This window comes from Sturnira hondurensis, unplaced genomic scaffold, assembly GCF_014824575.4.
Source record: "Sturnira hondurensis isolate 20B ecotype Veracruz unplaced genomic scaffold, ASM1482457v3 Scaffold0004152, whole genome shotgun sequence".
NCBI lineage: Eukaryota > Metazoa > Chordata > Mammalia > Chiroptera > Phyllostomidae > Sturnira > Sturnira hondurensis.
The window spans coordinates 1167038-1193562 of record NW_028076783.1 but is presented as its reverse complement, the minus strand read 5'-3'; the positions used below and the strand labels follow the sequence as shown (position 1 = coordinate 1193562).

The following is a 26525-nucleotide window of genomic DNA, read 5'->3' as shown; positions in this document are numbered from 1 at the left end:
TCCATAGTATTACAAAAAGACGAAACAAAAATCATAAAAAGCAAATAAATAAATGTATCCTGAAATAAATACAAATCACATTTGTCATGCCAGATGTATACTCCCTTTTCCCTCACATGTAACTGTGAGGGTTCAGAATTTTTCATGTTCCAAGATAGTGATGATAATATATGTTGATGCAAATTTCCGCCATAAAAATAAACTACTTCGTATCTTACATATCCCTACGATGAAACATCAGGACTCCAGTCTCACTAATAAAAACTTAATGAAGGCATAAATTGCGTTTGGTTTGACTCCTCAAATCATGGCTGAAAACTCTCAGCAAAGCATTCTAGGCTTTTTTTTTTCCCCTCACACCAACTGACCCAGAATATATTTTAAGAAATGTTTATTTTCTGAGCATATTTGTTTAAAAATTATAAATTCCTGAGCACTTTTTCTTCTTTCTCCTCATCACTGTCAGTGACATTGACTTGCTGGACGCTAGAGGGAGCGGATGTGGGGACTGTCAAGACGTTCTCCAAGACGCCGATGTCCAGCTGCGGCACCAGAGTTAGGTATTCTTCCCCGCTGTGGCTGTGGCTGGTGCAGTAAGGGGTCCCATCCACGCTCTCGCAGCTGCGAGAGTCTTCACTGTGTGTGCGTTCATCTGTGTAGTCTCTGAAAGAATAGTCTCTATTTAAAGCTGAAAACATAGCCTCGTGTTTTTGGTACCTGTCTTCATAATAACCAAGGCATTCTGGCATTGAACTTGGAAAATTTCCATAGCCAAAGGGAGGCCGACTATAAGGGCATGTGCTGCAGCAGAAAAAAAAAAACAGAATTAGATCTTACCTGCCCAGATACTGCCTAGCACACCGACTAGTTGATCGAGTTTAACTGCATCCTCTTTGGGGCCTAGGAAACTCCTGAAATAACTTTCCGCTACAACTTCATGTACTCGTTTGCCCTTTTACTACTGCTTAGCCCCAACATAAAATAAATGGCAAAGTAAGCTCGTGGCTGACATATTCAGTAGACTAATGTCTATCATCAACCTTCGGCTTCCTGTTGAGTCTTGATAAAGGAAATTGCTAATCCGGGCCTTTCCCTCACAATGCCTCAGGCAGTGCAAGGTTTTGGAAATGCAGGCATGCGTGGTGCTGCCTTAGAAGCTGGCGGTAAGCAGTGCAGCAATTATTCTCAGGAATATCTGAACAAAGCTTATGAAGGAAAAATGTGTAAGTAGGTTGAAATCAAGAGATCCTGGGGAAGCCCTGAAACATAGCATAACAATTTAACTCTTTAATTGACATTCAATAATAAAGTAAAGTAAAAACAGTACCAGAAAGATTTAGAATTGATGCTAAATTGCCGTTGTAAAGATCTTCCCCCCAAATTTTGCCACTCAGACCCACTTATATATATTTTTTCAAGTATTTATTCTCCCTTTCAAAGGCACAGAACAGGAATGGTAGGAAGAGGTACGATGTATAGAGAAATCCAACCAAAACTTCCCCGGACTCATGGACTCCACCTAGTGACTGGTAACGTAAATATAACCAACACTCACATTAGCAAAACCCATGATACGGTGTCTCATTTCATGCTCTCACATTTTAAAAAGAAGTCAACTTTGTTTCCTCCTCTTTCAAAACATAAGTATGATCAACTACTAAACCATCATCTCAAACTCTGAAAATACCCTTTATTCAGTGCTTTGGTGTATCTAAGTGCTAGGGACCTTGCCCATGTTAAATATCACAAATGTGAGGCCAAGTTTCTAAAATGTTTCAGGTTTCCACTCCTACTGCCACATCCTCATTTGGGCATTTTTAATTTAATATCTATGTCCTGAATGCTGTGCTTCCACGTACTGTGACTTGGCTCCTGTAACTGTTCCACCTTCAGGTTCTCCGTGCACTGAACTCCAAGGGGGTGCTTAAAGCTGCCTCCGCCATCAAGCATTCACATCAGCTAGAAACAATTTGACCACTGTTTTTCTCTGGGCTGACTGAATATAGGCAAGATACTAGGCATGCATTGGTGGAGAATTGGTTTTAAAAAGGTTTAAAGTATAGGTATATACTAGGCATGCGCTAAAGTCTACAGTGCAAATACCACATAGCTATGGTGGTGTATTATAAAAAATTAGTGTTATATCCAAAGAACAAAACAATCGATTAAGACAAGGGTAATCCTTAAAGGTTATATGGGTGAAAATGATCAACCATAGAAGCATGGTGGTGTAGTGGAAAAAGCATCAAATAGAATTATCAGAATAATGATATTAGCCAGCATATAATAAACATTTACTATGTTTCCTAGGCAGTGCCTAAGGAGTATGCATGTTATTTTAAATATCCCTTAGAATCACTCTATGAGATAGATATTATAATATCTCCACCTTATAGATGAGGGAACGGAACCTTAAAGAGATTAGGCTACTTGCTCCAAGTCATGTGTTCGGTAAGGAGTAGAACGGAACCAGGCAGTCTGACTCCAAAGCGCGCCCTCCTCACCACCACGGCACATCGCCTGCTCACTAGCTCTAGCGGTGCCACTTACGAGCCTAGTCTTAAGTAAATCTTAAGTTATCTGAACCTCGGGGCCTCCTTACGTGAAATAGGGATAACACTGCCTGTTCTACCAACTAAAAAGTTCTACCAACTTAAATTCTAATCTTCTCACAAAAATACATATTTTCACAGAAAAGGCCTAGGTACCCTGTTAATTCAGTAGCAATAACATGCCTATTGTCCAAATTGATATTTCTAAATATCACTTTCAGTTAAAGAAACTTGGACGTCTCAGTAAAATGGCCAATTCCAGGTCTGGTATAAATAAGGAACAAGATGAGTCTGGGGCATACTGTGCCAGAGAGGAAAAAAAGCTATTAAATCAAATATCAAGGACGCAGGAGCAAAGCTCTAGCCAACTGGACAAAAAACTGAGAATCAAAAGATATAATAAGTAATGACTGTAAAGCATTAAAACAGACCAAATATATAAAAAACCCACTTGTTCATAATGATATTGCCAAAACAAAACAAGATTCACTGATATGCGGAAAGAATCAAGAGTTGATCCTGCCCTACCATATTTCAGAGTAATCAAATAGTGGATGGGAGAGTTTTTCTTCATATAAGAATTCCAGCTAATGAATGAAGGAATACCAGATCAGAAAATGACCATTTTACACTTTCATGGTTCCAGGTAACAAACAACATAGCTACTAAAATAATCACACTGGTATTTCTCAACCTTAGGTGACCACCAGAATTACATGGGGAAACTTCTGAAAAATACTGCCGCCCAGGTTCTAACCCCCCAAAATCCTGACTTGTTTGCTCTGAGATCTCCAGGTGATACTACAGCGGGGAGAGAGCAGAGAAGCCCTGCTTTAGGTGGGGAAACGGATGGTCAGATTGGTAATTTCTGAGCCCACGGATCCTTCTAACACCACTAACAAAAAAGACTTTATGTACCTCTTGATGTGATGTAACACAATGTACAGAGAACCTCCTAAGAGGTATCATTGCAAAGAAAAAAGGAAAAAATGAGCCTGAACCTATCCAGTTACAAGATCCAACTATCATTTTATAGGAAAAATGTGAGATAAGGAAGCATATTAAATGATATCCAAGGATGTAATAAGCCAAATCCAGGATGTGGGTGATTTCTTGTTTCTTCAATAAATACACAGTATGTTTTACAAAAGGTTAAGTACTATTGCAGCATAAAGGAGGCTTAAGAAACATAATCATATCCAATGTGTATTCCTTACTTGGTTCTCGTTTTAGACAAACCAACTGTGAAAAGACTGTTCTGAGACAATGACCCATGCACATGTACAACAGGGTGGGGACTCACTGTTGGATCAGGGTTTGGGCTGAGCAGAGGAAAGCAAAGGTGAAAAATTAGGACAGCTGTGACAGGGCAACAGTAAAATATTTATTTTATTATTTTTTTAATTTTTTAAATTTATTTTTATTATTTATTTTTATTTGATTCTGTTTGAGTACGGTTTTCTGTCTTGTATTCCCAGCCCTGCCCCAATTTTATTTCAATTATTTTATTGTTGTTCAGCTACAGTTGTCTCTATTCATCCTTCATCACTCCCTGCCACTTCAGCCATCCCCAGCTCCCTCACCTGCTTTCACCCCCGCCTTGGTTTTGTCCATGTGCCCTTCATATTGTTTCTGAAAACCCTGCCCCTCCCCCCATTATCCCCTCCTAGCCTCCCTTTTGTTACTGTCAGATTGTTCTTAATTTTGATGTCTCTGGTTTTACTTTGCAGAGCAACAATAAAATATTTAATAAAAAAGAAAAAAAAGACTGTCCTGAGACAATGGAGAAAAATTAAACAATAAGTAATTACTAATTTTTAGGTATAAAAATAGTAAGAGGTCATTTTTTCCAATCCTTAACTAGTAAATATACATACTGATGTATTTACAGGTAAAATTATATGATGTAAGTTGCTTTAAAATACTGAAAACACCTGACTGGTGTAGCTCAGTGGATTGAGCGCGGGCTGCGAACCAGACGATCGTGGTTCGATTCCCAGTCAGGGCACATGCCTGGGTTGCAGGCCGGTTGCAGGCCAGTTCCCAGCAGGGGCCAGTTCCCAGCAGGGGATGCACCAAAAGCAACCATACATTGATGTTTCTCTTCCTCTCTCCTTCCCTTCCCCTCTAAAGATAAATAAATAAATATTAAAAAAAATAAAATAAAATACTGAAAACACCTTCCTACAAAAGGGAGGGCGGACTAAATGAATCAAGATAATTGTTGAAGTTGGGTGACGCATACATGGAGATTAGTCCCTCTACTTTGCATATGAAAATTTCTATGACAAAATGATAAATAAAACAAAAATAAAATATTATTCATAGCTTCTCTGACTAAGTAATATGCATGTAAGTTCCCCCATGTCTTTTCATGGCTTGATAGTTCATTTCATTGTAGCACTGAATAATTTATCCATTGTTTAGATGCACCATAGTTTATCTACTCATCTTAAGAATAAAGCTGCTATAAACATTCATATGCAGGTTTGTGTATAGACTTAAGTTTCCAATCCACTTGGATAAATACTAAGAAGTGTGAATGCTGGATCATATGGTAAGGGTATTTTTGGTTTTGTAAGAAACTGCCAAACTGTCTCTTAAAGTGGATGTGCCATTGTGCATTCCCACTAGCAATAAATGAAGAGTTTCCTTTGCTCCATACACTCACCAGCATTTAGCATTGTCAGTGTTTTGGATTTTGGCCATTTGATATGTGTGTAGTAGTACCTCACTGTTGTTTAAATTTTAAATTCCTTAATGAACATTAGGAACATCTTTTCATATGCTTAATTGCCATCTGCATATCTTCTTTGGTAAGGTGTCTGTTCAGGTCTTTTGTTTATTTTTATTCAGGTTGTTCATTTTCTTATTGTTGAATTTTAAGAGTTCCTTGTGTATTTTGGATAACAGTCCTTGATCAGATATATCTTGCACACATATTTTTTCCCAATCTGTGGCTTGTCTTCTCATTCTCTTTTTTTTAAGATTTTTTATTTATTTATCTTTAGAGAAGAAGGGAAGGAGAGAAGGAGAGAAATATCAATGTATGGTTGCCTCTCATGCATCCCCTGCTGGGAACTGGCCTGCAACCCAGGCATGTGCTCTGACTGGGAATCGAACCATGATTGTGTGGTTCACAGGCCCGCGCTCAATCCACTGAGCTACACCAGCCAGGGCTCTACTCATTCTCTTGATACCACATTGTTTGATACTGCAGCTGTGTAGTAAGTTTGAAATTAAAAATTGTAAATCCTCAATTTTGTTTTCCTTTTTCAAGATTAACTACCATTGGTCACTTACAGTTCCATATGAGTTGTAGGATCAACTTTCCCATTTCTGCAAAAAAAGCCATTGGTATTTTAGGAGAGATTGTACTGACTCTGTAAATCACCTTGGTAAGTACTGCCATCTTAACAATATGAAGTCTTCTAATGCAGGGGTGTCAAACTTATTTTCACCGGGGGCCACATCAGCCTTGCAGTTGCCTTCAAAGGGCCGAATGTAATTTTAGGACTGTATAAATGTAACTCTTTAACTAGGGGCAAGGAGCTTGGCGCTGTTGCTGGGTAGAAACAAGGTGGAGGGGCAGATTCAGCCAATGGGCCTTGTGCTTGCCACCTGTGTGCTAATGCATGAACACGTACATATTTTCATTTACTTAGGTCTTCTTTCACTTCCTTCAGCAATGTTTTATAGTTCTCAGTTTACAAGTCTCACAGCTCTTTGGTTGGATTTATTCCTAAGTATTTTGTCCTTTTTAATGCTATTATAAATGAAATTGTTTTCTTAATATCTTTTTTGGACTTTGTTCATTGCTCGTTGCCAGTGTATAGAAATACAAGTGGGCATCCTTGTCTTCTTCCCAATCTTAGGCAGAAAAGCTTTGGTCCTTCATCACCGACTAAAACTTTAAGTGTTGGCTTTTGACAACTGTTCTTCATGCTGAGGTAGTCCCCTTCTATATTCTTCGTTTTCTGAATAACTTTGAAATTAGGAATCGATTTTTATCATGGAACGGTGTTGAATTTTATCACATGTTTTTTCTGTATCAGTTGAAATGATCAAGTGGTTTTGTGCCTTCATTCTATTAATGAAGTCTATTATACTGCCCGATTTTCAGATGCTGAAAACATTCCTGGGGTCAATCCCACTTGTTCTTGGTTTGTAATCCTTTCACTGGGCTGCTGGATTCAGGGCGCTAGAATTTTGCCGAGTATATTTCACATCTATATTTATAAGATATATTGGTTGCAATTTTCTTTCTTGCAATATCTTTGGCTTTGGTAACAGTAATGTTGGCCTTAGAAGTGTTTCCTCTCACATTTTAAGAATTTAAGAGTAATGATGTTAATTCCTCTTTAAATGTTTTGTAGAATTCATCAGTGAAACCCTCTAGTCCAGGGCTTTTCTTTGTTAGGGGGTTTTTGATTACTGATCCAATCTCTTGATACAGGTCTATTCAGATTTTCTGTTTCTTCTTAAGTCCGTTTTGGTAATTCATGTATTTCTCCATTTTATCTAGGTTACCTAACTTGTTGGCATAGAATTATTCATTGTATTGTTCTATAATCATTTTTATTCCTGTAGGGTCAGAAATAATGCAACCAATTTCATATCTAATGTTCATAATTTATGTCTTCTTTCTTTTTTCTTAGTCTGGATCAAGGTTTTGTCCATTTTGTTGGTCTTTTCAAAAAGAACAACTGGTTGGCTTTTCTCTATTTCATTAAATTCTCTGCTGTTTTTCTATTCTTTATTTCATTTATCGCTAATCATTATTTCCTTCCTTCTGCTAGCTTTGCGTTTTCTTTGCTCTTCTTTTTTCAGTTCCTGATGGTGTTAAGTTAGATTATAGATTTGACATCTTTCTTTTTAAATATAGATCATTACAACTATAAACTTCTCTATCAGCACTGCTCTCACTAAGTTTTTGTATGTTGTGTTTTCATTTTTATTTACCTCAAAGTATTTTCTAATTTCCTTTGTGATGTCTCATTTGACCATTGGCTATTTAAGAATATGCTGCTTAATTTCCATATATTTGTGAGTTTTCCACTTTTCTTTTTGTTATTGACTACTAGTGTTATATATATCTAGTAGTTATTCCATTATAATAACTAGTGTTATTCCATCGTAATTAAAGAAGAAACTTTGTATGCTTTTAATCTTTTAAAGTTTTATAAATTTATTGTGTGATTTAGTAATGTTCTATCCTACAGGATATATCATGTACACTTCAGAAAATGTATGTTTTGTTATTGGAAGGAATATTTTATATATAATATATAATAAATATACATTTAGATCTAGTTGGTTTGATCAGCGTTGTACAGTCTTCTATTTCCTTACTGGTAGTCATCCATTTTGGGGGTGGTCTTCCATCTATTATTTAAAATTAGGTATTCACAGATAACAAAGAAAAGCTGAAACAAGACAAGAATATCCACTCTTGCCACTTTTATTCAGCATAGTATTAGAAGTCCTAGCCAGAGCAATTAGGCAAAAAATAAATAAATAAATAAAAGATATCCAAATTGGAAAGGAAGACATAAAACAGTCTCTATTAGTAGATTATAAAAATCTACTAATAAAAAACCCTAAAGATGCCACAAAAAAACTGTTAGAACTAACCAATGAATTCAACAAATTAGCAGGATATAAAATCAATGTACAAAAACCAGTTGTCTTTCTATACACTAACAACACACTATCAGAAAAATTTAAACAACATCCCATTTACAATTGCATCAAACAGGATAAAATACCTAAGAATAAATTTAATCAAGGAGGTGAAAGACCCATATGCTGAAAACTGTAAGATACTAATAAAAGAAATTGAAGAGAACACAAATAAATGAAAAGATATTCCATGTTAATATTAAGATTTCCACACTATCCAAAGCAATCCACAGATCCAATGCAATGACTACCAAAGTTCCAATGGCATTTTTTCCAGAGAAATAAAACAAACAATGTTAAAATTTGTTTGGAACCATAAAGATTCCAACCAAAAGAGCCAAATCAATCTTGAGAAAGAACAAATCTAGAAGCATTACACTCACTAGTTTTGAACTATGTTACAAGCTATAGTAATCAAAATAGTACGCTATTGACATAAAAACAGACACATAGGTCAATGGAATAAACTAGAGAGCCCAGATATAAGCCCACATGTATGTGATCAATTACTTTATGACAAAGGAGCCAAGAATATATGGGGAAAACAGTATCTTCAATAAATAAAAAACTAGATTGCCACATGCAAAGGAATAAAGCTGGACCCCTACATTATACCATAACACAAAAATAAACTCAAAATGGATTAAAAACTTGAACATACAACCTTGAACATGAGAACATAAAACTCTAAGACTAAAACATAGGCAATAAGCTCCTTCGTATTGGTCTAGGTGATGATAGTTTGGATTTGACACCAAAAGCAAAACTAAGCATGTGGGACTATATCAAACTAAAAAGCTTCCACACAGCAAATGAAATGGTGCATTTAGTCAGATATTAAATTGTTCATATTTTTAAATTTCATATTGCTAGATAGTTACCACAGAAGTATTCTGTGTTAGCTGAGTCTATCATGTTTGTTTGGGGTCTTCAAGTTCCCTCCTAAATAAGATTTAGGCAAAACATTGTACATGTCTACAGATTAGATATGCATTATTATGAGAAGTGGGTCCACAGTTTACATCCAGTTCTTAAATAGGCCTATAAACCAAACAAAAGTGAAGGATAATTGCTTTTAACCTTTGATACGTTGTCTGAAATTTTATAGTTAAGATACTATATATTCTCATAAACCTGGGAATTTTGTTTTACTTACCTTCCCACGTATGTGCATGTATATATGCATGTGTATACATAATTATATATAATTATATTTTCTATATATTTCAAGCTTACAGATTCCCATTTATCTTTCATATCCTTTCTATATGTATAACTTTAACAGACTTTTAAACACCTTTATTTACTCACTTACTCACTGGCCAACAGAATAAAGATCCTAGATATGTCTTTGTTTGTAGAAGTATAAATACTACAAGGAGGAGGAAGAAAAGGAGAAAGGGTGGGGGGAAAGAGAACTAATCTAAGAAATGAATAATACAGAAAGAGAGTGTTTCAATATGCAGTGTGTGAAGATGGTTAAGATTTGAAGGACGGAAGATGTGAGCTCTCAGAGATAGGGATCAGCACTTTTGAGTCCATCCATTTTATAAAGTGACTCCTTGACAAAATAGCTAATGTCTTTGATTTTTACTCTAGATATACAGGGAAAAATGGACTGCTTGAAATATGCATATTTGATATATTTATATAGTTGATATGTATATCAAACATCACTTCAATTATGGTACTAAATAATTCCACACATGAATGGATTAGATTAGGGGAGAATATTCTTTATAGAAGATTCTGTTATCAGTTGCGAGAAGAGACAATGGGAAAATTGAGAGGGAATCAATTCGTTTTGTCATTTAGCTAGGCTAGATTTTACTGAAATAGACTATCTATACAAGCATAAATAAGATTCCCCATTTCCTTGGGGAAATTATCCTATACATACAGGTAGAAAATTAGAAAAGCAATCAAAGAATATTATGATTTATAAGGCAGATCTTCTGTTTTGGAAAACCATATGCAGCTTGATATTCACAGCTGACATACTGCTTTTGACTTTCTTAAATGAAATAAAATTCAGTATTATATTACTAATTCACCTCATTTGGTTCCCCCAATAGCATCATTATTAATTGACAATATGACATGGAAGTACAGATATAATTTCTGTCTTCTAAGGACTTTCTTTCCAGAGCTTCCTTGTAAAATGTTGTTTAAATTATCAGATAATTTTTACATTAACAGCCAACTTCTATAAGCCTTGTCATGAGTAAGAAAGATAAACTTCCTATGCTTTTATCTATTTATTACATATGGAAGTATTACCCACCCAAAAGTCCATTTGACTACATGGGTGTCCATTCAAAAGTGCATATTTTTCATCTGCATCTCTGCTGGCGAGTAATAAAAATAACTGCCAATCGAGAAGAGCCATTAAACTGAGAAGCCTTTCTGACTCAGTGAAAATAACGAACATGGAATCCAAATCAACTAGACAAACTAAGTTTTTCTACTAGCCCTGCCATTTACCAGTTGTGTGACCTGAACAAAGAGATTTAACATCTGATAATTTATTTGAAAAACGGGGAAGTATTATAATCAAGTCACCAGATTGTTGTGAGAATTATATGTAACAATGCCTCGTTCCCAAAATGCTAAAAAGAAAAAAGGAACAGCAATCATTTCCCTATGATTCTAGGTAGTTCCCTATGACAATTAATTCCTTGGCTGGTAAATTCTGGGGTTAAAAAGGGCACTGAGAGGGACTGTAACTTTGGACAAATCATCTCACCTCTCAGTCCAAGTGCCCTCCTTGCTATTCAAGGTGTGGTCCACAAACCAGCAGAATTGGCATCACTTGGGAGCTTGCTAGAAATGCAGAAAATCAGGCCCACAATACCCGGGCACAGAATACTCCTATACACCAGATGCACTGACTCAGAATCTGCATTTTAAAAAGATCACATGTGATTTATATAAATACAAAAGCTTGAGAAACGCAGCTCTATACACTAAGGGGGGTGACTAAATGATCTGAGGTCCCGTATAACTAATTTCTCATAAAGAAACAGATCTGACAACACCGACGCCCATTTTTCAGGGAGCAACAGTCGGCGGGAACTGAGAGCGGTTGCCCTGTTAGATGGGGGGTGTACTCTCTTGGCCGCCCCCCAGTTCTCATCTAGCCCCTTTCACGTGTTCATGTTAACTGCTCGACCCCTACTCAGCCTGTAACCTAAATTAGATTCCACACAGAATCGAAGAAGTCTCCTTTTCAGTAAAAGAGAGATGCCTTCAGAGGTAAAAATTCATTCGATATATCTATTTTTAGGTGAAAGGAAATAAAAGATCATTTACCTTGATGGGAAGTAGTGAGGTCCAGGCAGGAAGTAAGGGTGATGAAAAGAAAATCGTGGTGGTGTCCCAAATAGTGTGGCTGGGTGGCCGAGGGGAGGGGGCTGGTAGACGTGCGAGTGCGGGAGAGGAGGAGCCTGGGGGATCGGCGCACCTCTGGGACAGGTGGCAACGCCGGGGTACTCCTTGGGAGGCTGCAAGGTGGAGGCTGCAAACCTGGCGTGGGCAGTGCTCGCACTACTTGGAAGCCTGGTGGTGCTCTCCGGAGACACAGGTGTGGGTCTCTTGACAGAGTGGTTGGCTTCAGACTGCAGCGGATGAGCGTCCGTGTGGGAGGGCCCAGCAAAGCACTGGGGTGGGAGTGCTGGGCGGAGGGGCAGACTCGGGGCCTGGACGGCCACCTGAGCTGTACTGGAAACGGTGGGCTGGAAAAGCGTGATGGGGCTTAGGCGCTGGACGGCAGGCGTGGGCAGCTGGACGGCAGGCGGGGCTTCGCCTTCAAAAATAAAAATAGCAGAGGTCAGGCATTAATTGAGCCACTCGATGGGTTTTTTTTTTTTCAGTTAAATTTAATAAACCATACTAGAAGCCTTCAGTAACTACACTAACCTAATAGCATCACCCTATCAATCCACTCTATGTGCTTCCCTACAGCATTCTGAACAAACTAAATCTGTTTACCTACATTGTTCAGTTTCTCTTTCTCGCCTAGATTCTGAGGGCCGTGAGAGGAGAGACCTTTTTTGTTCTGGGCACTGCTGTTATTTCCAGGGTTCTAAACTCTGCTTGACACTGAATAGGCGTGCAACAGTTTATTTAATAAATGAGTAACATTACTGAATGATGGAATATAAGACAAATATACACAGTGCTGGTGGTATGTGTGTATAAATGTTTCTAAAAGAGATGATATGCAACCATGACAGTGGATACTTCTAAGGAGTGGTCATCTGGGAGAGGAGGCAGGGCAGGGGAGCAGTAGGGAAAGCTGGACTTGCCTTTTATACCTATAAGTACTGTTTGAATTTTTAATTATCTAAACATATTAATTTATTTCTAATTTTAATAGAGGTTATAGTGTAGTGGCATGGGTCATTTTTCTTTTGTTTTTGTTCTCTCTGTATAGTACACTCAATTACAAATGACATTTAATGTTTTAATTGAAAAAACTAAGGAAACGATTAGTAAAAGTATTTCACTTCATTGCATTCAGTGTGTATGCAGAAGGAAGTTCCCAGGTGAGAAGAAGACCGGCCACGGGTCAGTCTGTGACGGGCATGAAAGGAATACCACTGCAGCAGAGCACAGGGCACGACAGACAGGACAGGATTGTAAAACCGGTGAGACAGCCCTGACTTGATCTCTCTGTTCCCGAGAAAGCAAGGACCGCTGATTGAGCTACTAAATTACCCAAATGACGCGCTTAACCTAAATTCAGCTAATCTTTTCCAGAGAAGTGGAGACCGAAGCCACAGCAGGAGAGGCATCGTCTAGGTTATTCTGGTGCAATTAGGTCTCTGTTAGCATAAAAGATGCGGTCTAAGAGCAGACGCAATGGTTAGAAATGCCTCTGCCAGAGGCTCAAAGGACTGTGCATCTCCTCTCAGCCTTGTCCAGATAACAACCTCCCATCCTTCCTTCTCTCCACATCCTGCCTTCCCTTAAGGCAGACAGTACCCATCTTGAACATGGACGTAGGGAGTTAAGGGTGCATCCACTTGTTTTACCAGGTCAGACAGCCTCTGACCCCGTGAAGCAGAGGCCACACAGGACCAGTGTGTAAATGGAGCTGTCCTGATTCTCAGGTGACGGGGTTACATGGGCTCAAGCCTTAGTGAGGCCTTTCCTGATTAATCAGGAATAAAGTAATTTCTTTCCTCCTTGTTCCCCCAGAACCTGTAAATCTATTCCTTGTCAGAAAATATTACAAATCTTTATTATTATTTACACATCTCCCACCCCAACCATAATCACGAAACTGGGAGCCTGAGAGCAGAAACTGCTTTATTCATGTTTATGTCCCCACTGTTTGGCACAGAACCTGGTTCATGACGGCGAAGAAAGGAATGACTAACAGGCCGGCCCATAACTCACAGCATTTCCTCCACTGACCTGGTGTAAGGGGATCTGAACCTCCTCTAAACAACTGTGAAACCGAAAAACCTCTCAAAGTTGTATGAATTGAATTGTCACTGAACTGAAGTCATCAGCTCCTGAAAGCGACCTGTGATTCAGGTCTCTTTTCCCCACGCCCATTACGAGAAGCGCTTAGTCCTCAGTAACGAAGGATGGCATTTCTGGGCGAAGGAAACATAAACGATGGGAGCTGCAGACCATTACTTTAATCTCAGTCACTGAAGAAGGACCTCTCTTTTAGCCGGTAACAAGTGTTCTTTTCTACCAAAGACATTTCCATAACAGAAGGGGCACCAATGGGACACCAAGGGGTTCAGTCATACGTATTTGCTGCTCTGGTAAAAACCTAGTTCTTGGACATCAACTGAACATTTTCCTTCTCCAAGTTAATGTTTTCACTTTCTCCATTCTCCCTGATATTGTTTTTCAAGATTCTTAACCTTGCAGAGATAAATTTCAACTTGAGGTAAAGTTTTCACAGAGCTATTTAAAAATTCATAATCTACAGGAAAACCAACTCACCAACTGGATGAATGATGGTGTTCTGTAGGCTTGGAATTACCACAGAGTAGGTAGGTGAGCGATAAGGATAAATCGTTGTAGGGTTGGTAGAGGTGATGTTCTGTGTGGTCCCAGAAAATACATTGGAAACACTCAGAGGGAAGCGTTTTCGCTTCCCTGGCCGAGGCTGATAAACCCAACCTGTAGAAGAAGATAAACTCTTTTTAATTTGAATATTTAGACCCCATTTAGCCTTTAAATAGTTCTTTACATATAGGGTGAAGCAAAATTAGGTTCACAGTTGTTGGTATAAAAAGAATACAATAATTCATGAATAATGTAAGAATAAACTCTGTTTCACATACAACTGCAAAACTACTTTTGCCCCACCCTGTATTAAAAGTCCATAATATTTGTTTTTCAAAAAATAAGTTATCATCTAAATTATCTTTCCAGCTCTACACTACTACTTCTGTGTATTCTTCTAACTGTGGTCAACATTGTAACCCATGATACCAAGGAAGGCAAACTCAAATGTCTTACACCCAAAGACACATAGAATCTGTAGTAAAACCAGGATGAACGGCATCCAGTTTGGATCCTGAAGCTTTTCCTCTACCTAGAAAAGGCTCCAGTAAGACAGTATTCCTGTCCCCCTGTTTTCTTCCTCTCTAGGAGATACAAGTGTCTCTCTCTTACACTGAAACAGTCACTAATGAGCAATCACTATTTCTATGTCTGACTCAGGAAGAGTTACTCACCTAGACTTGCAGTCTCCAGGTCCACAAACCACCTAATTTCCTTCCAAGCCAGAGGAGTGGAGCTATGGCAGGAATAGCCACAGCATAACCAGAAGGGTAGCTGGTTCCCTATAACCACCGCCTCCACCCCCTCTCCACACCTCCCTGAACCTCTTTGCTCATACTTCAGAAAAAAAATTGTTTTTCTACCATGCGCAGTCATGTTGGCTGCTGTCCACTATGCATTCACCCAAGCTTAATCTTAATGTCCCTGCTGCTGGGGAGGAAATCAGAATTCATTTCAAACTACGTCACAGTGAAGATAAATCTATTAACCAGAATGCAGGACTGTGTTCTGATAACCATATAATATTAAAACCGAGCATGGCCTTATGTTAATACCTGCATTCTCATTGTCTTTAAGTGTGCCCTGCATTTTTTCTATTGGTATAATTTTAAAACTTCATTTTCTAGTATGGGGAGAACCCCCCAAAATGGTATGTGTAAAAAAGTGCGTATTTATTCTTATGTGTTTGTTTAAACTTCTGTCACCTTCAACTTACTCTCCATTTGATGCAATATAACTACTGAGTTGTTTTTTCCACTGCTCAGAACAGTTTTTGAACTTGTTGATTTTGACGCCTTTTAGTGCTTCTGCCATTTTTTGTTTCACCTCTTCCACATCAGCAAAACATTTCCCTTGAGGACTTTTTTCATCCAGGGAAGCAAAAAAAAAAAACGTTGCTTGAGGGTGAGATCACACAAATAGAAAGGGTGGGGCATGAGGGGGTCATGCCATTTCTGGTCAAAAAGTGCTAAACACTCAGTGCAGTGTGGGCAGATGCATTCGTAAATCGCCCATCATGAAATAGTCAAACATGTTGAGTCTTCAAAAAAAATTCACTGAAGCTATATGCAGCCTCTTACAACAGCGCCAGCTGGCACACTGCTCCAGATGGGCTCCTAGAGCACTCACATAGTTGTGGTATGGAAAGCCTCTACCACCAGAGGTCCCCCCTTCAGAATACAATTCCAGTCTTTTGGGTCCTCATATTATAGCCTAGAACTCTGGAGCTTTTACCTTCATAATTTTATATCTATGTATTTCATCAAAGCCATAGTAAAACTGTATGTCACCTGGTTTACATGAGTTAGCAAATAAGAGACCAAATATCCCTCTACTTGGTTCTGTTTAAGAAAACTGATGCCCAGTAATGATTCCATCATTAGTATAGTATTAGCAGTTGTTTTTTATTGTACATATCAGACCAGAAAGAACATTACTCATTGTGTCTTTCAATTTCAGCCTAACTAATCTTTACCAAAATAAATTCATTTAAAAGAAGTTAGTTTTATTTGCTTCATTTAATTACCAGGAAACTTGCCCTGGCTGGCGTAGCTCAGTGGATTGAGCACAGGCCTGTGAACCAGAGGATTACGGTTCGATTCCCAGTCAGGGCACATGCCTGGGTTGCAGGCCAGTTCCCAGTGGGGGACACATGACAGGCAACCATACATTGATATTTCTCTCCCTCTCGCCTTCCTTCCTCTCTAAAGACAAATAAATAAAATATTTTTAAAAGCATAATGAAAAATACCACATATTTCTAAAGGATATTTTGTACATTGAAGCAAATTCAAACAATGTAAAAAAGACCTATCAAAAACCTTTTTTAAATCACTCTGAATTGTACCACCAAAATGGATCACCATAATAAACATCTTATATATGCGATCCTTCTATGCTCAGAGTGAGTGATTGATTGATTGATTGATTGGTTTGTTTATCTACTTATTTATAATGTGTAGCAAGCTTGTGGAGTCGCCATATCATTATTCTTTCCCTTATAGTTGGGAGGGCTATGTCCAGACATTTTTTTGTCTGATACTGTACAGTGGTGGCTGAAGTAACTTTACTATTCTCATTCACTCACTCTCTCTCTCTCTCTCTGTGCATGTGTGTTTCGTCTTTCCTCTGAGATAAACTGAGAATCTGAGTGTGCTCAGCTGCATTCAGTAGCCTTCAGACGGGCTTAGACAAGTAAGTCAGTGATGACTGGCTACTAGGTAATAAACTAAGGAAATAGTTAACTGTGCATTTATATCATAAAAATTAAATATTAGAAACAACCTAAATATCCAAGACTAGTGAAATATTTAAACAAATTTTGATAATGGAATAGCATATAACCGTTAATATTTGTATCTTAAAGAAAGTTGATTTATATAGTGAAAACCTCACAACTTAATTTTAGGTGAAGTACAAAGTTATACAAATGTATATTTGGGATGATTTCAATTACTCAAAATAATCAACATATCTGACTGCTCACAAAACTAGCACGAATGACCCTAATATTTTAAAAGAGTTTATTTCTAAATTATTGACTTTGGGATAATTAATATTTTTATACTTCGTTATATTTAATTAGCATGCATTACTCTGAAAAATACATTTTACATCAATTAACAGTAATAAAGCATCAATAAAACAAGTCATTTTTAAAAGATTTTATTTGTTTATTTTTAGAGGGAGGGGAAGGGAAGGAAAAAGAGAGGGAGAGAAACATCAAAGTGTGGTTGCCTCTCATGTGCCCCTAGTGGGGACCTGGCCTGCAGCCCAGGCATGTGCCCTGACTAGGAATTGAACCAACAATCCTTTGGTTCAGAAGCCAGCACTGAATCCACTGAGCCACACCAGCCAGGGCAAGAAGTCATATTTATCTGAACAAAGAGAGCCTAAAAAGACTAAGATATATTCTCAATGCAAAAACTACAAACGTTTTGCCAGCAGACCAAGGCTAAGTAAAAAAAATCAAAGAATAAAGGTGTTTTAAGTCCTAGACAACTCTCTAGATGAAAGGAAATAAAGATTTCCCTGTGACTAGAATGAAAAACCATGATTTAATTAAACAGTAGATGCAAGTGATTGGGTATTAATGGATAAAACTTATAGTGTATTATAAAATTTTAGATTTAGTTAAGACTTCAGAGATCACTGAATTAAATTTTTGAAAATATTCAAGAATGTTTAGGCCACTTGGTAAATGGTCATCCTTGTGTTTGAATACCTCCTGTTGACCTGTAGCTCACTGCCTTTAGAGATTGTCTACCCTATCCCTCCCCAATCAATACTCGGTGTTAGGACGTTCTCTCTTATGTGGAATTGAAATCAGAGACCTTAAAACTCTCATATGTCTGTTGTGAAGAGCACTAAAAACAGATGGGAAGGAGTTTTTAATAGTAAAAATATTGATATATTTCCATAGAAGTAAGGAGAGAATATTTGAAAGCCTTATACTTGTATAAGTAGTCAGTAAATTTCCTCTTCTATACAACAGGCTTTTTAAGATTTAATGGCACACTCCTTATTAATCCCCCTTTTTTTTTCACTTCAGAATGATTATCTTCAGTTCCATAAGATAATTCTTCCGATGACATGCTTTCCATACCCCTACAGTCCAGGGAGTCTTCCTTAAGAAGCCCTACTGAGTTGTTCTGGTGACAAGTTGGTTAATCTGGGAGCTGTGCTTCCTGTGGTCCCCTTCCCTGTCTGGCTCTGAGTTAGAGTAGCCGAAGGAGGAACCCACACAAGACTCAGAAGACAGGGAAGGTCAGTAACTGCTTTGGAAAGTCTTCGCAGGCAAATACGGTGGTGGGCAGATGTGGAAGTGCTTAGAGGGTTACATTTTGTCCTCATTCTCTGCGCTCCACATCTAAGTCTTTTCTTTACTGTTGACCCTGCTGCCTGGAAGAAGCCACCAGCCCATCACCAGTCACTTAGAAGAAGATACACTAACGTAGCAACCACCCAGAGGCAACAACCAAAGCTGTCCTGTAAAAGTGTAATGTCAAGCACAAATACGATTTTAAATTTCCCAGTAGCCACAATAAAAAGGTAACAGAAACAGGCCTAATAACTTTTAATAATATATTTTGTGTAATCCAATATAACTAGAATGTATCATTTCAACACACACACTATAAAACTGATCAATGAAACAGCAAAAAGGCCAGTGTGGCTGAACCACAGTGAGTGACGCTGAAGTTAGTAGGAGATGAGGTAAAGATAAAAGCAAACACCTGCTCATACAGCACACTGTAGACCATAGCAATGGCGTGGGATTTTTCAGAGTGTAGTCAGACTTTGAGCAGAGGCGTGGCATGGGCTGACTTGTCGAAGAGTAGCTCTGGTTGTGGACGTGGAGAGCAGTTAGGAGACTTCGCCGTGGCCTAGATGAGAGACGATGTGGGCCTGGATAGGGTTATAGTAAAGAAGCGGTAAGAGATGGAAAACTTGTGATATATTTTCAAGGTAGAACTGCCTATGGTTGAATGTGTAATTTGCCAGGAAAAAAAAAAAAGACTTAGGGATGCTGCCTATCTTTTTGGATTACCACATTTTTCTGTGTATAATGCATACTTTTTCGCCCAGCTGTTTGAGGGAAAAATAAGGATTCAATTGTTAACAAATGTATACGTTTGTATTATACATGTGTATAATGATTATATACCATGGGTATAATAATAGGTATAATAATCCCCTGTATAATGTGCTCAAAAACATATGTGCACATTATACATGGCAAAATTTGATAAGCACTTAGGATAGTGCCATTTACTATGAGGTGAAAGATTAACAAAGGACCCGTTTATTTTATTTGATTCTAGTGTAGATATGGTTTTAAATATCGATTCTTTCTTTGTCATTTTGATAAGCATATCTTTATCTNGGAGGAACCCACACAAGACTCAGAAGACAGGGAAGGTCAGTAACTGCTTTGGAAAGTCTTCGCAGGCAAATACGGTGGTGGGCAGATGTGGAAGTGCTTAGAGGGTTACATTTTGTCCTCATTCTCTGCGCTCCACATCTAAGTCTTTTCTTTACTGTTGACCCTGCTGCCTGGAAGAAGCCACCAGCCCATCACCAGTCACTTAGAAGAAGATACACTAACGTAGCAACCACCCAGAGGCAACAACCAAAGCTGTCCTGTAAAAGTGTAATGTCAAGCACAAATACGATTTTAAATTTCCCAGTAGCCACAATAAAAAGGTAACAGAAACAGGCCTAATAACTTTTAATAATATATTTTGTGTAATCCAATATAACTAGAATGTATCATTTCAACACACACACTATAAAACTGATCAATGAAACAGCAAAAAGGCCAGTGTGGCTGAACCACAGTGAGTGACGCTGAAGTTAGTAGGAGATGAGGTAAAGATAAAAGCAAAAACCTGCTCATACAGCACACTGTAGACCATAGCAATGGCGTGGGATTTTTCAGAGTATAGTCAGACTTTGAGCAGAGGCGTGGCATGGGCTGACTTGTCGAAGAGTAGCTCTGGTTGCTCAGTGGAGAACAACTACAGGAAGCAGGTGTGGACGTGGAGAGCAGTTGGGAGACTTCGCAGTGGCCTAGATGAGAGACGATGTGGGCCTGGATAGGGTTTTAGTAAAGAGGCGGTAAGAGATGGAAAACTTGTGATATATTTTCAAGGTAGAACTGCCTATGGTTGAATGTGTAATTTGCCAGGGGAAAAAAAAAAGACTTAGGGATGCTGCCTATCTTTTTGGATTACCACATTTTTCTGTGTATAATGCATACTTTTCCGCCCAGCTGTTTGAGGGAAAAATAAGGATTCAATTGTTAACAAATGTATATGTTTGTATTATACATGTGTATAATGATTACATACCATGGGTATAATAATAGGTATAATAATCCCCTGTATAATGTGCTCAAAAACATATGTGCACATTATACATGGCAAAATGCGATAAGCGCTTAGGATAGTGCCATTTACTATGAGGTGAAAGATTAACAAAGGACCCGTTTATTTTATTTGATTCTAGCGTAGATATGGTTTTAAATATCCATTCTTTCTTTGTCATTTTGATAAGCATATCTTTATCTAAATCACAGGCATAATAAGTCTTGAGCTGAAGAGAGCTAATTATAGAGGTCATAGTTCCATTCAGCGTAATACCCAGGCATTAACATTACATTCAGGTTAGTTAACTCATCTCATTCCACTATATATTCTCAGAAATACATTTACATATCCTGTCCATTTAAGGACAAACCCCATTTAGCATCGTGTTTCATTTATGAGACTACTTGGCTCTCTCGAATTAGTAACCTCGTTTCTTCCTTCCCTGCTTTGTCTGGACAGCCAGGGCAGTAAGTTTTTATCCATATCCTCCAGTCCCTAAACTCCCTGTCCTTTCAGCCCATTGAGTTACCAGAGTTACCAGTCTCTAAGCTAAGATCACTCCCACCCTCTGCTGCTGGCTCCACAGCTACTTCAGAGCTGCTGAACTCTGCTGGAGAAAAAGTGCACAGCTGGATTGCTTGGACTTGTTACTAATGTACCGTTTCTAACCTCCACTTGGCGCTCAGCGCTTCTGGGCAATCCTATCGTGGGTCTCTGTTCACCTCCCGTTCCCACTCACTTAGGTAGCCGTTTTATGGTTTTAGACTCGACCTCAAACTTTCATTTTTATTTCTGGGAGAAAAAAAGGTTTGCTTTCTGGAAAACATAATAATAATCTACATAATTAATTGACTCAGATTTCCTCCTTTGGCTACAATGTTACGTATATTAATACTCATTCTTACCTACCACATTCCACTCTCGTTGCATTCATCTCCAGACATCTCCTTTGGGTCCTGCTCCAGCATCAGCACTGACTGCTTTTGCTTTCTCATCAAGCATGCTTCAGTTTCCTCTCATCCTGAACAACAACTTCTTGTAGCCCTGGTAACCCCTTAACTAGCATATCTGTCTTGTTTCTTCTTTCATCGCAGATTTTGTTATGAAGTTTCAGAATTCTTTGCAATCACATCCCACCACTGAACCCGTTCTTTCCAAGGTGAGCAATGACCTACAAATTCAGTTATTTCACATCCTTATCTCATTTATCATCTCTGTAACATTTAATGCTGTCGACCGTAGCCTCTTTATTGAATTTCTCAACTCTCAGCTCATGGCCCTAATTTCTCCAATCAATTCTAGATCTTCTTGATTGACTTTTTTTCTTCACAGTCACTTGCATATGGTATTTCAAAAGTCCTTCCAATGTCCTTTTTTTCTTCTCATGTTCGCTCTTCTTCTTGAGTGGTGTTCCTCACCCACAAAGACCACTTTCACTACTGTTGGCAACCATGAAAATGTGGTGCTCCCGCCTCTGGCATGGAGAGCAGAGCTGACAAACAGCCCTGGCTGCTGCCCTCATGAGGCAACCACCACATTCGCACTGAGGCCACACTCCCCTGGGTTGCTCCCTCCCAGTGATTGAGAGTTGGGGGGGAGGGGTTCCAGGGCAGGCCTAAGCCTGCAGCACACGGGACAACCTTGAATAAGGGACTTTGGCTCAAGGACTCCTTCTGCTCACAGGGGGTGTCCAACCACGGTCTGCAGGCCAAACGCTGTCCAGGATGGCTGTGAATGCGGCCCAACACAAAACTGTAAATTTACTTAAAACCTTTTTTATTTATTTATTTTTTTTGCTCATCGTTTTCTGTTAGTGTTTGTGTGTTTAATGTGTGGCCCAAGACAACTCTTCTTCCAGCGTGACCCACAGGCATCAAAGGGCTGGACACCCTGGATAAGGAAAGCTTTCTTAGGACTGCTGTAATTTGAGACTCTTCCCGCTCCAGCCTCTTCCCTTCCCCGTGGCCTCATCACTGACGTCAGACCAGCACCGTGGTCTGAGGCATCTCCACTTCCCCGGAGATCAGATGCGACGCATGCGTACAGCAAACCAAATGAAGCAGAGAGAGCAGAAAAGATAAGTGAGCCAGCACACGTTTGACCCCTGTTAACCATTCTTCGTATATCAGTCAATTAATCTCCAAAACCATAAAGTAAGGTGGGTGTTTTTGTGTTTATGTATAGGAAAAAATGGAGTGTAAAAGGGTAAGTAAATTTATCGACGTCAGAAAGCTTGGAAGTGACAAAATCAAAATTCAAGTCCAAGTCAGTGAATCTTAATAGCCAAAAAAATGTCCCCCTGTGCCGTACTCCCTGCCCCGAGGAAAAACGGAGCACCCCCACTTTAAGGAAATCAGTCTGGAAAGGGCGTGCAGTGGTGATTGGGGGAAATCTCTACCAGTCTTCCCAACCTAGAAAACTGGGCATGCTAAAATTTATAATATTTCTGCACTATCTACCCACCACTGTCTGGGTTTTGGTATAGCTACTTACAAAACACAAACTTTTTTATGTAAAAACAATATTTTTACATTTAAGAAAGTCACCCAGTATCCACGACGTTCCTGCTTTTCTCTCACAGACGTTTTCTGTATGGAAAACCACACTGCAAAGAAGTGTGGGGTGATTTGGTCCTATTCGGCCTCTACAGATTGTCACTGGCATCTATGTCACCTGTGCTACCATGCCCTAACTGAGAGCAAGGGTGGGGCATAAAGATGGGGAGAAGAACAGAGTTAATAACGCATTCTTTAAATGCCCTTCTTAAAGTCCTATGTACTAACCTTGCACTGATCACAAATTCAACTCTAGTTATTTCAAATTCCATTCAAGACCAAAGATTTAGCTTTACTCTTAATACAGGTACAGGGAATAAGTAGCATAAATGGCAGGTAGAAAATTGACAGGGGGAGGTTAAGAATAGTATTATAAACATAGAAGCCAAAGAACTTATATGTACAGCCCATGGATATGAGCTACAGGGTGGAAATGTGGATGGGAGAGGGTGTGCCGGGTAGAGAGGAGTAAAGGGGGGGAATGGAACAACTGTAATAGCATAATGAATAAAATATATTAAAAAGTAATACAATTTTAGTTCAAGTTGACTTTCATGTTATAATTTTTAATAGTCAGTGAGAGAAGTAAAATATGATACTAGCACAGTTTCATCCGTAAAAGTTGAAAAATCAAATCAGATTATCAGAAGCACAAGTTTTTCTTTATACTAAGCCAATAAACTAATCTCTTTTGTGAATATTCAGAAATATATCACTGAGTAATAGTCTCAAAAGTGATTTTATAGAAAGCACAATATCTACTTTTATTAAACTGTTTTGTATAGGATCTGCTGAATATCAAGACACCATTAGTATTTCTGCATATTCCTGTTGACAATGAATAACAAACACCGCAGAGTGTACTAATATATTAAATAAATATTCTGGTTTTGCAAACTAGTCATTTTTAACAAGTGACATAGAGCACAAAACACAAAGAATAGACTGCAAGCCTCTTTTAACCCTGTGTGCCAGCACCCCGGTCCCCAAAGGGAGGGAATATTTAATACAAAAATTCAATAAAAGTTCTGTGAAATAAAGGAAGACCTGGATCTGTATATTGAACGGATTTATCTTATACCTCAAAAAAAAAAAATCAGTCCGGAATAGCTGACTGGGAGACACATCCTAGTAAAACCATCAAACTTCAAAGGAAAGATCCCTCTGGGCTTCCAGACAGAATCAAAGTCCCTTAGAAAGGAGAAGCAGTATCAGACTGCTTCCGGCTGGCATCAGACTTCCTGTCAGCAGCATCACAGCAAGAAGGCAGCGTGGCAACACTGTCCAGAAACTTAAAGAAAGAGGGATCATGAAAGGATTTTATATGTAGCCAAGCTCTTCTCAAACATAAAACCTGCCCAGAGGTTTTTCTTGGGAAATCTCCTGAAAGATGCACTTGATTTGACAAGTAGATGATTTTAAAAAGCAGCAAAAGAGCTAGTAATGGGTATTAAAAATATACTTACTTATAGATCTAAGACTATAACATAGATGGGAATGAGAAAGTTAGTATTCAAATATTCTTTGCTGTGTTTAGAGTCACACACCAAAAAAAAAAAAAAGAAGAAAAAAATGGGAGAAAAGAGAATATAGAATGCACTTATTGACCTAAATGTATAATAGGTAGAAATGAAAGAAAATTCTTTTAAGTTGGCAAAACAGTTGACATGTAAACTAAGCAAGAAGGGGACTAACAACATTAAATAAAAGTATTAAAATAAGGTAATGATTTTCTTAAACATACATCTTATAACAAAAAGAATTACAAAATAAAAGAAAAAATCATTAAAAGAAAATAGATTACTTAGTGAAAGACACACAGTAAATATAATATTATAAGAGGGCAAAACTTATTTATATTGATAAATGTAAATAAACTCAACCTTTTTTTTTTTAGTTTGGCGTGCAAATCAAAACCAGAATGTGGAATATTCTACGAGTCTCCCAAATTCACTTCTTCCAAAAGGCATTGTCAGTCTTCTCCGTTTTCCTACCCTGGCCATTTGCCAACATTGGCTTTGTTCCTGTTTATCGGATACACTTGCAAAATACGTATTTAATCCCTCAAATATTACTGTTTCAAATTCAGATCTTCCAAAGCAACTTAGCATGGAAAATGTATTAAAATAGGGAGAGAAAATGAGTGAATATTGGTTTTTGAGGGGAAAAAAAGACAGGAAAATCCACTGTGTAATGTATTTTATTTCTAAATGCTAAATGATTTCAGGCTATTTCTCTCTCTCTTACTGAACTGTGTCGGCTTTTTAAAATTGAATACAAAAGATCACAAAAGGTACACATCAGGAAGAGGAACTTATTTAGTGGAAATTGTTTTAGAGATCCACCACTTTCGCCCTTTGTAATCACAGGCAAATCGGTAACCTCAACCTCTTCTAAAATTTTGCATTTTTTCCTGCATGGCAGATAATAAAAATTAAGCTATTTTAAAAGCCACTTTGAGGAATCTATAGTACTGCTCCTCACAACCACATCCTACAGAATTTTCACTGACTTTTGGATTAAATATTACCATATGGAAAAATTAGAATATTAAGTAGGAAATACGGTAATTAAGTCAGTCTCAATTCCATCACAACACTGTTGCAAATGTTTCTCTATATAGTTTCCTGTAGCTCACCATCTCAGAAAAGAATCCTGTACAGGAGCCCCCAGCCCTGCTACCCTTTCTTTCCCGCTTTGATTGGTAGAGGGACCAGAGTGCTGAGGCTGAAAAGGGTAGGATCTGGGTGGGGAAAGTCAGGGCACAGGCTCTCCAGCCGCATCACAGGCACTGATACCCGGGGACCCTTAGTTCGGCTCTCACTGGGCCAGAGGGTTGAAACAGAGGGTCAAATACAAAAACCAAAGGTATCCTTAGATAAATTGTTAGACTTTAACAGGAAGTCATCCATAGCCAACTATTTTTTTTGTTTGTATCAGAAAGTCAAACAGAAACAGAAAATATATTTCTCTAGAATATTGGTGCATGGTCTTTTCAGTTACAAATAATGTACACTCAATGCAGAAAAATATTAGATGGTATGGAAAACTACATACAAAAAGAAATTAACCCCTCAGTTATCACTAAACACTGCCATTATTTTTTTACAGCAACAAGTCATTGTAACATGTTATTAGTTGCCAATGAAACTGACTCTTTTTAAAAAAGATTTTGTTTCCTTCTTTCTAGAGAGAAGGGCAATGAGTGAGAAAGAGAGGAAGAGAAACGTCAATGTGTGTTTGCCTCACACGTGTCCCCTACTGGGGACCTGGCTTGCAACCCAGGCATGTGCCCGGACTGGGAATTGAACCAGCAACCCTCTGGTCCATAG

The 26525-nt window shown here is 38.4% G+C and overlaps 1 protein-coding gene across 1 annotated transcript; it reads right to left on the bottom strand.

The window, feature by feature from the left end:
* Window positions 1-380: 380 nt before the first annotated feature.
* SOX30 (SRY-box transcription factor 30) lies at window positions 381-21633 on the bottom strand. Its single transcript, XM_037044997.1, has 5 exons — window positions 21548-21633; window positions 14942-15003; window positions 14202-14381; window positions 11547-12039; window positions 381-801 (listed from the first exon to the last, which is right to left on the bottom strand). The coding sequence occupies exons 1-5, from the start codon at window positions 21631-21633 to the stop codon at window positions 420-422; spliced, it is 1203 nt and encodes a 400-aa protein (XP_036900892.1). The 3' UTR covers window positions 381-419.
* Window positions 21634-26525: the final 4892 nt, after the last annotated feature.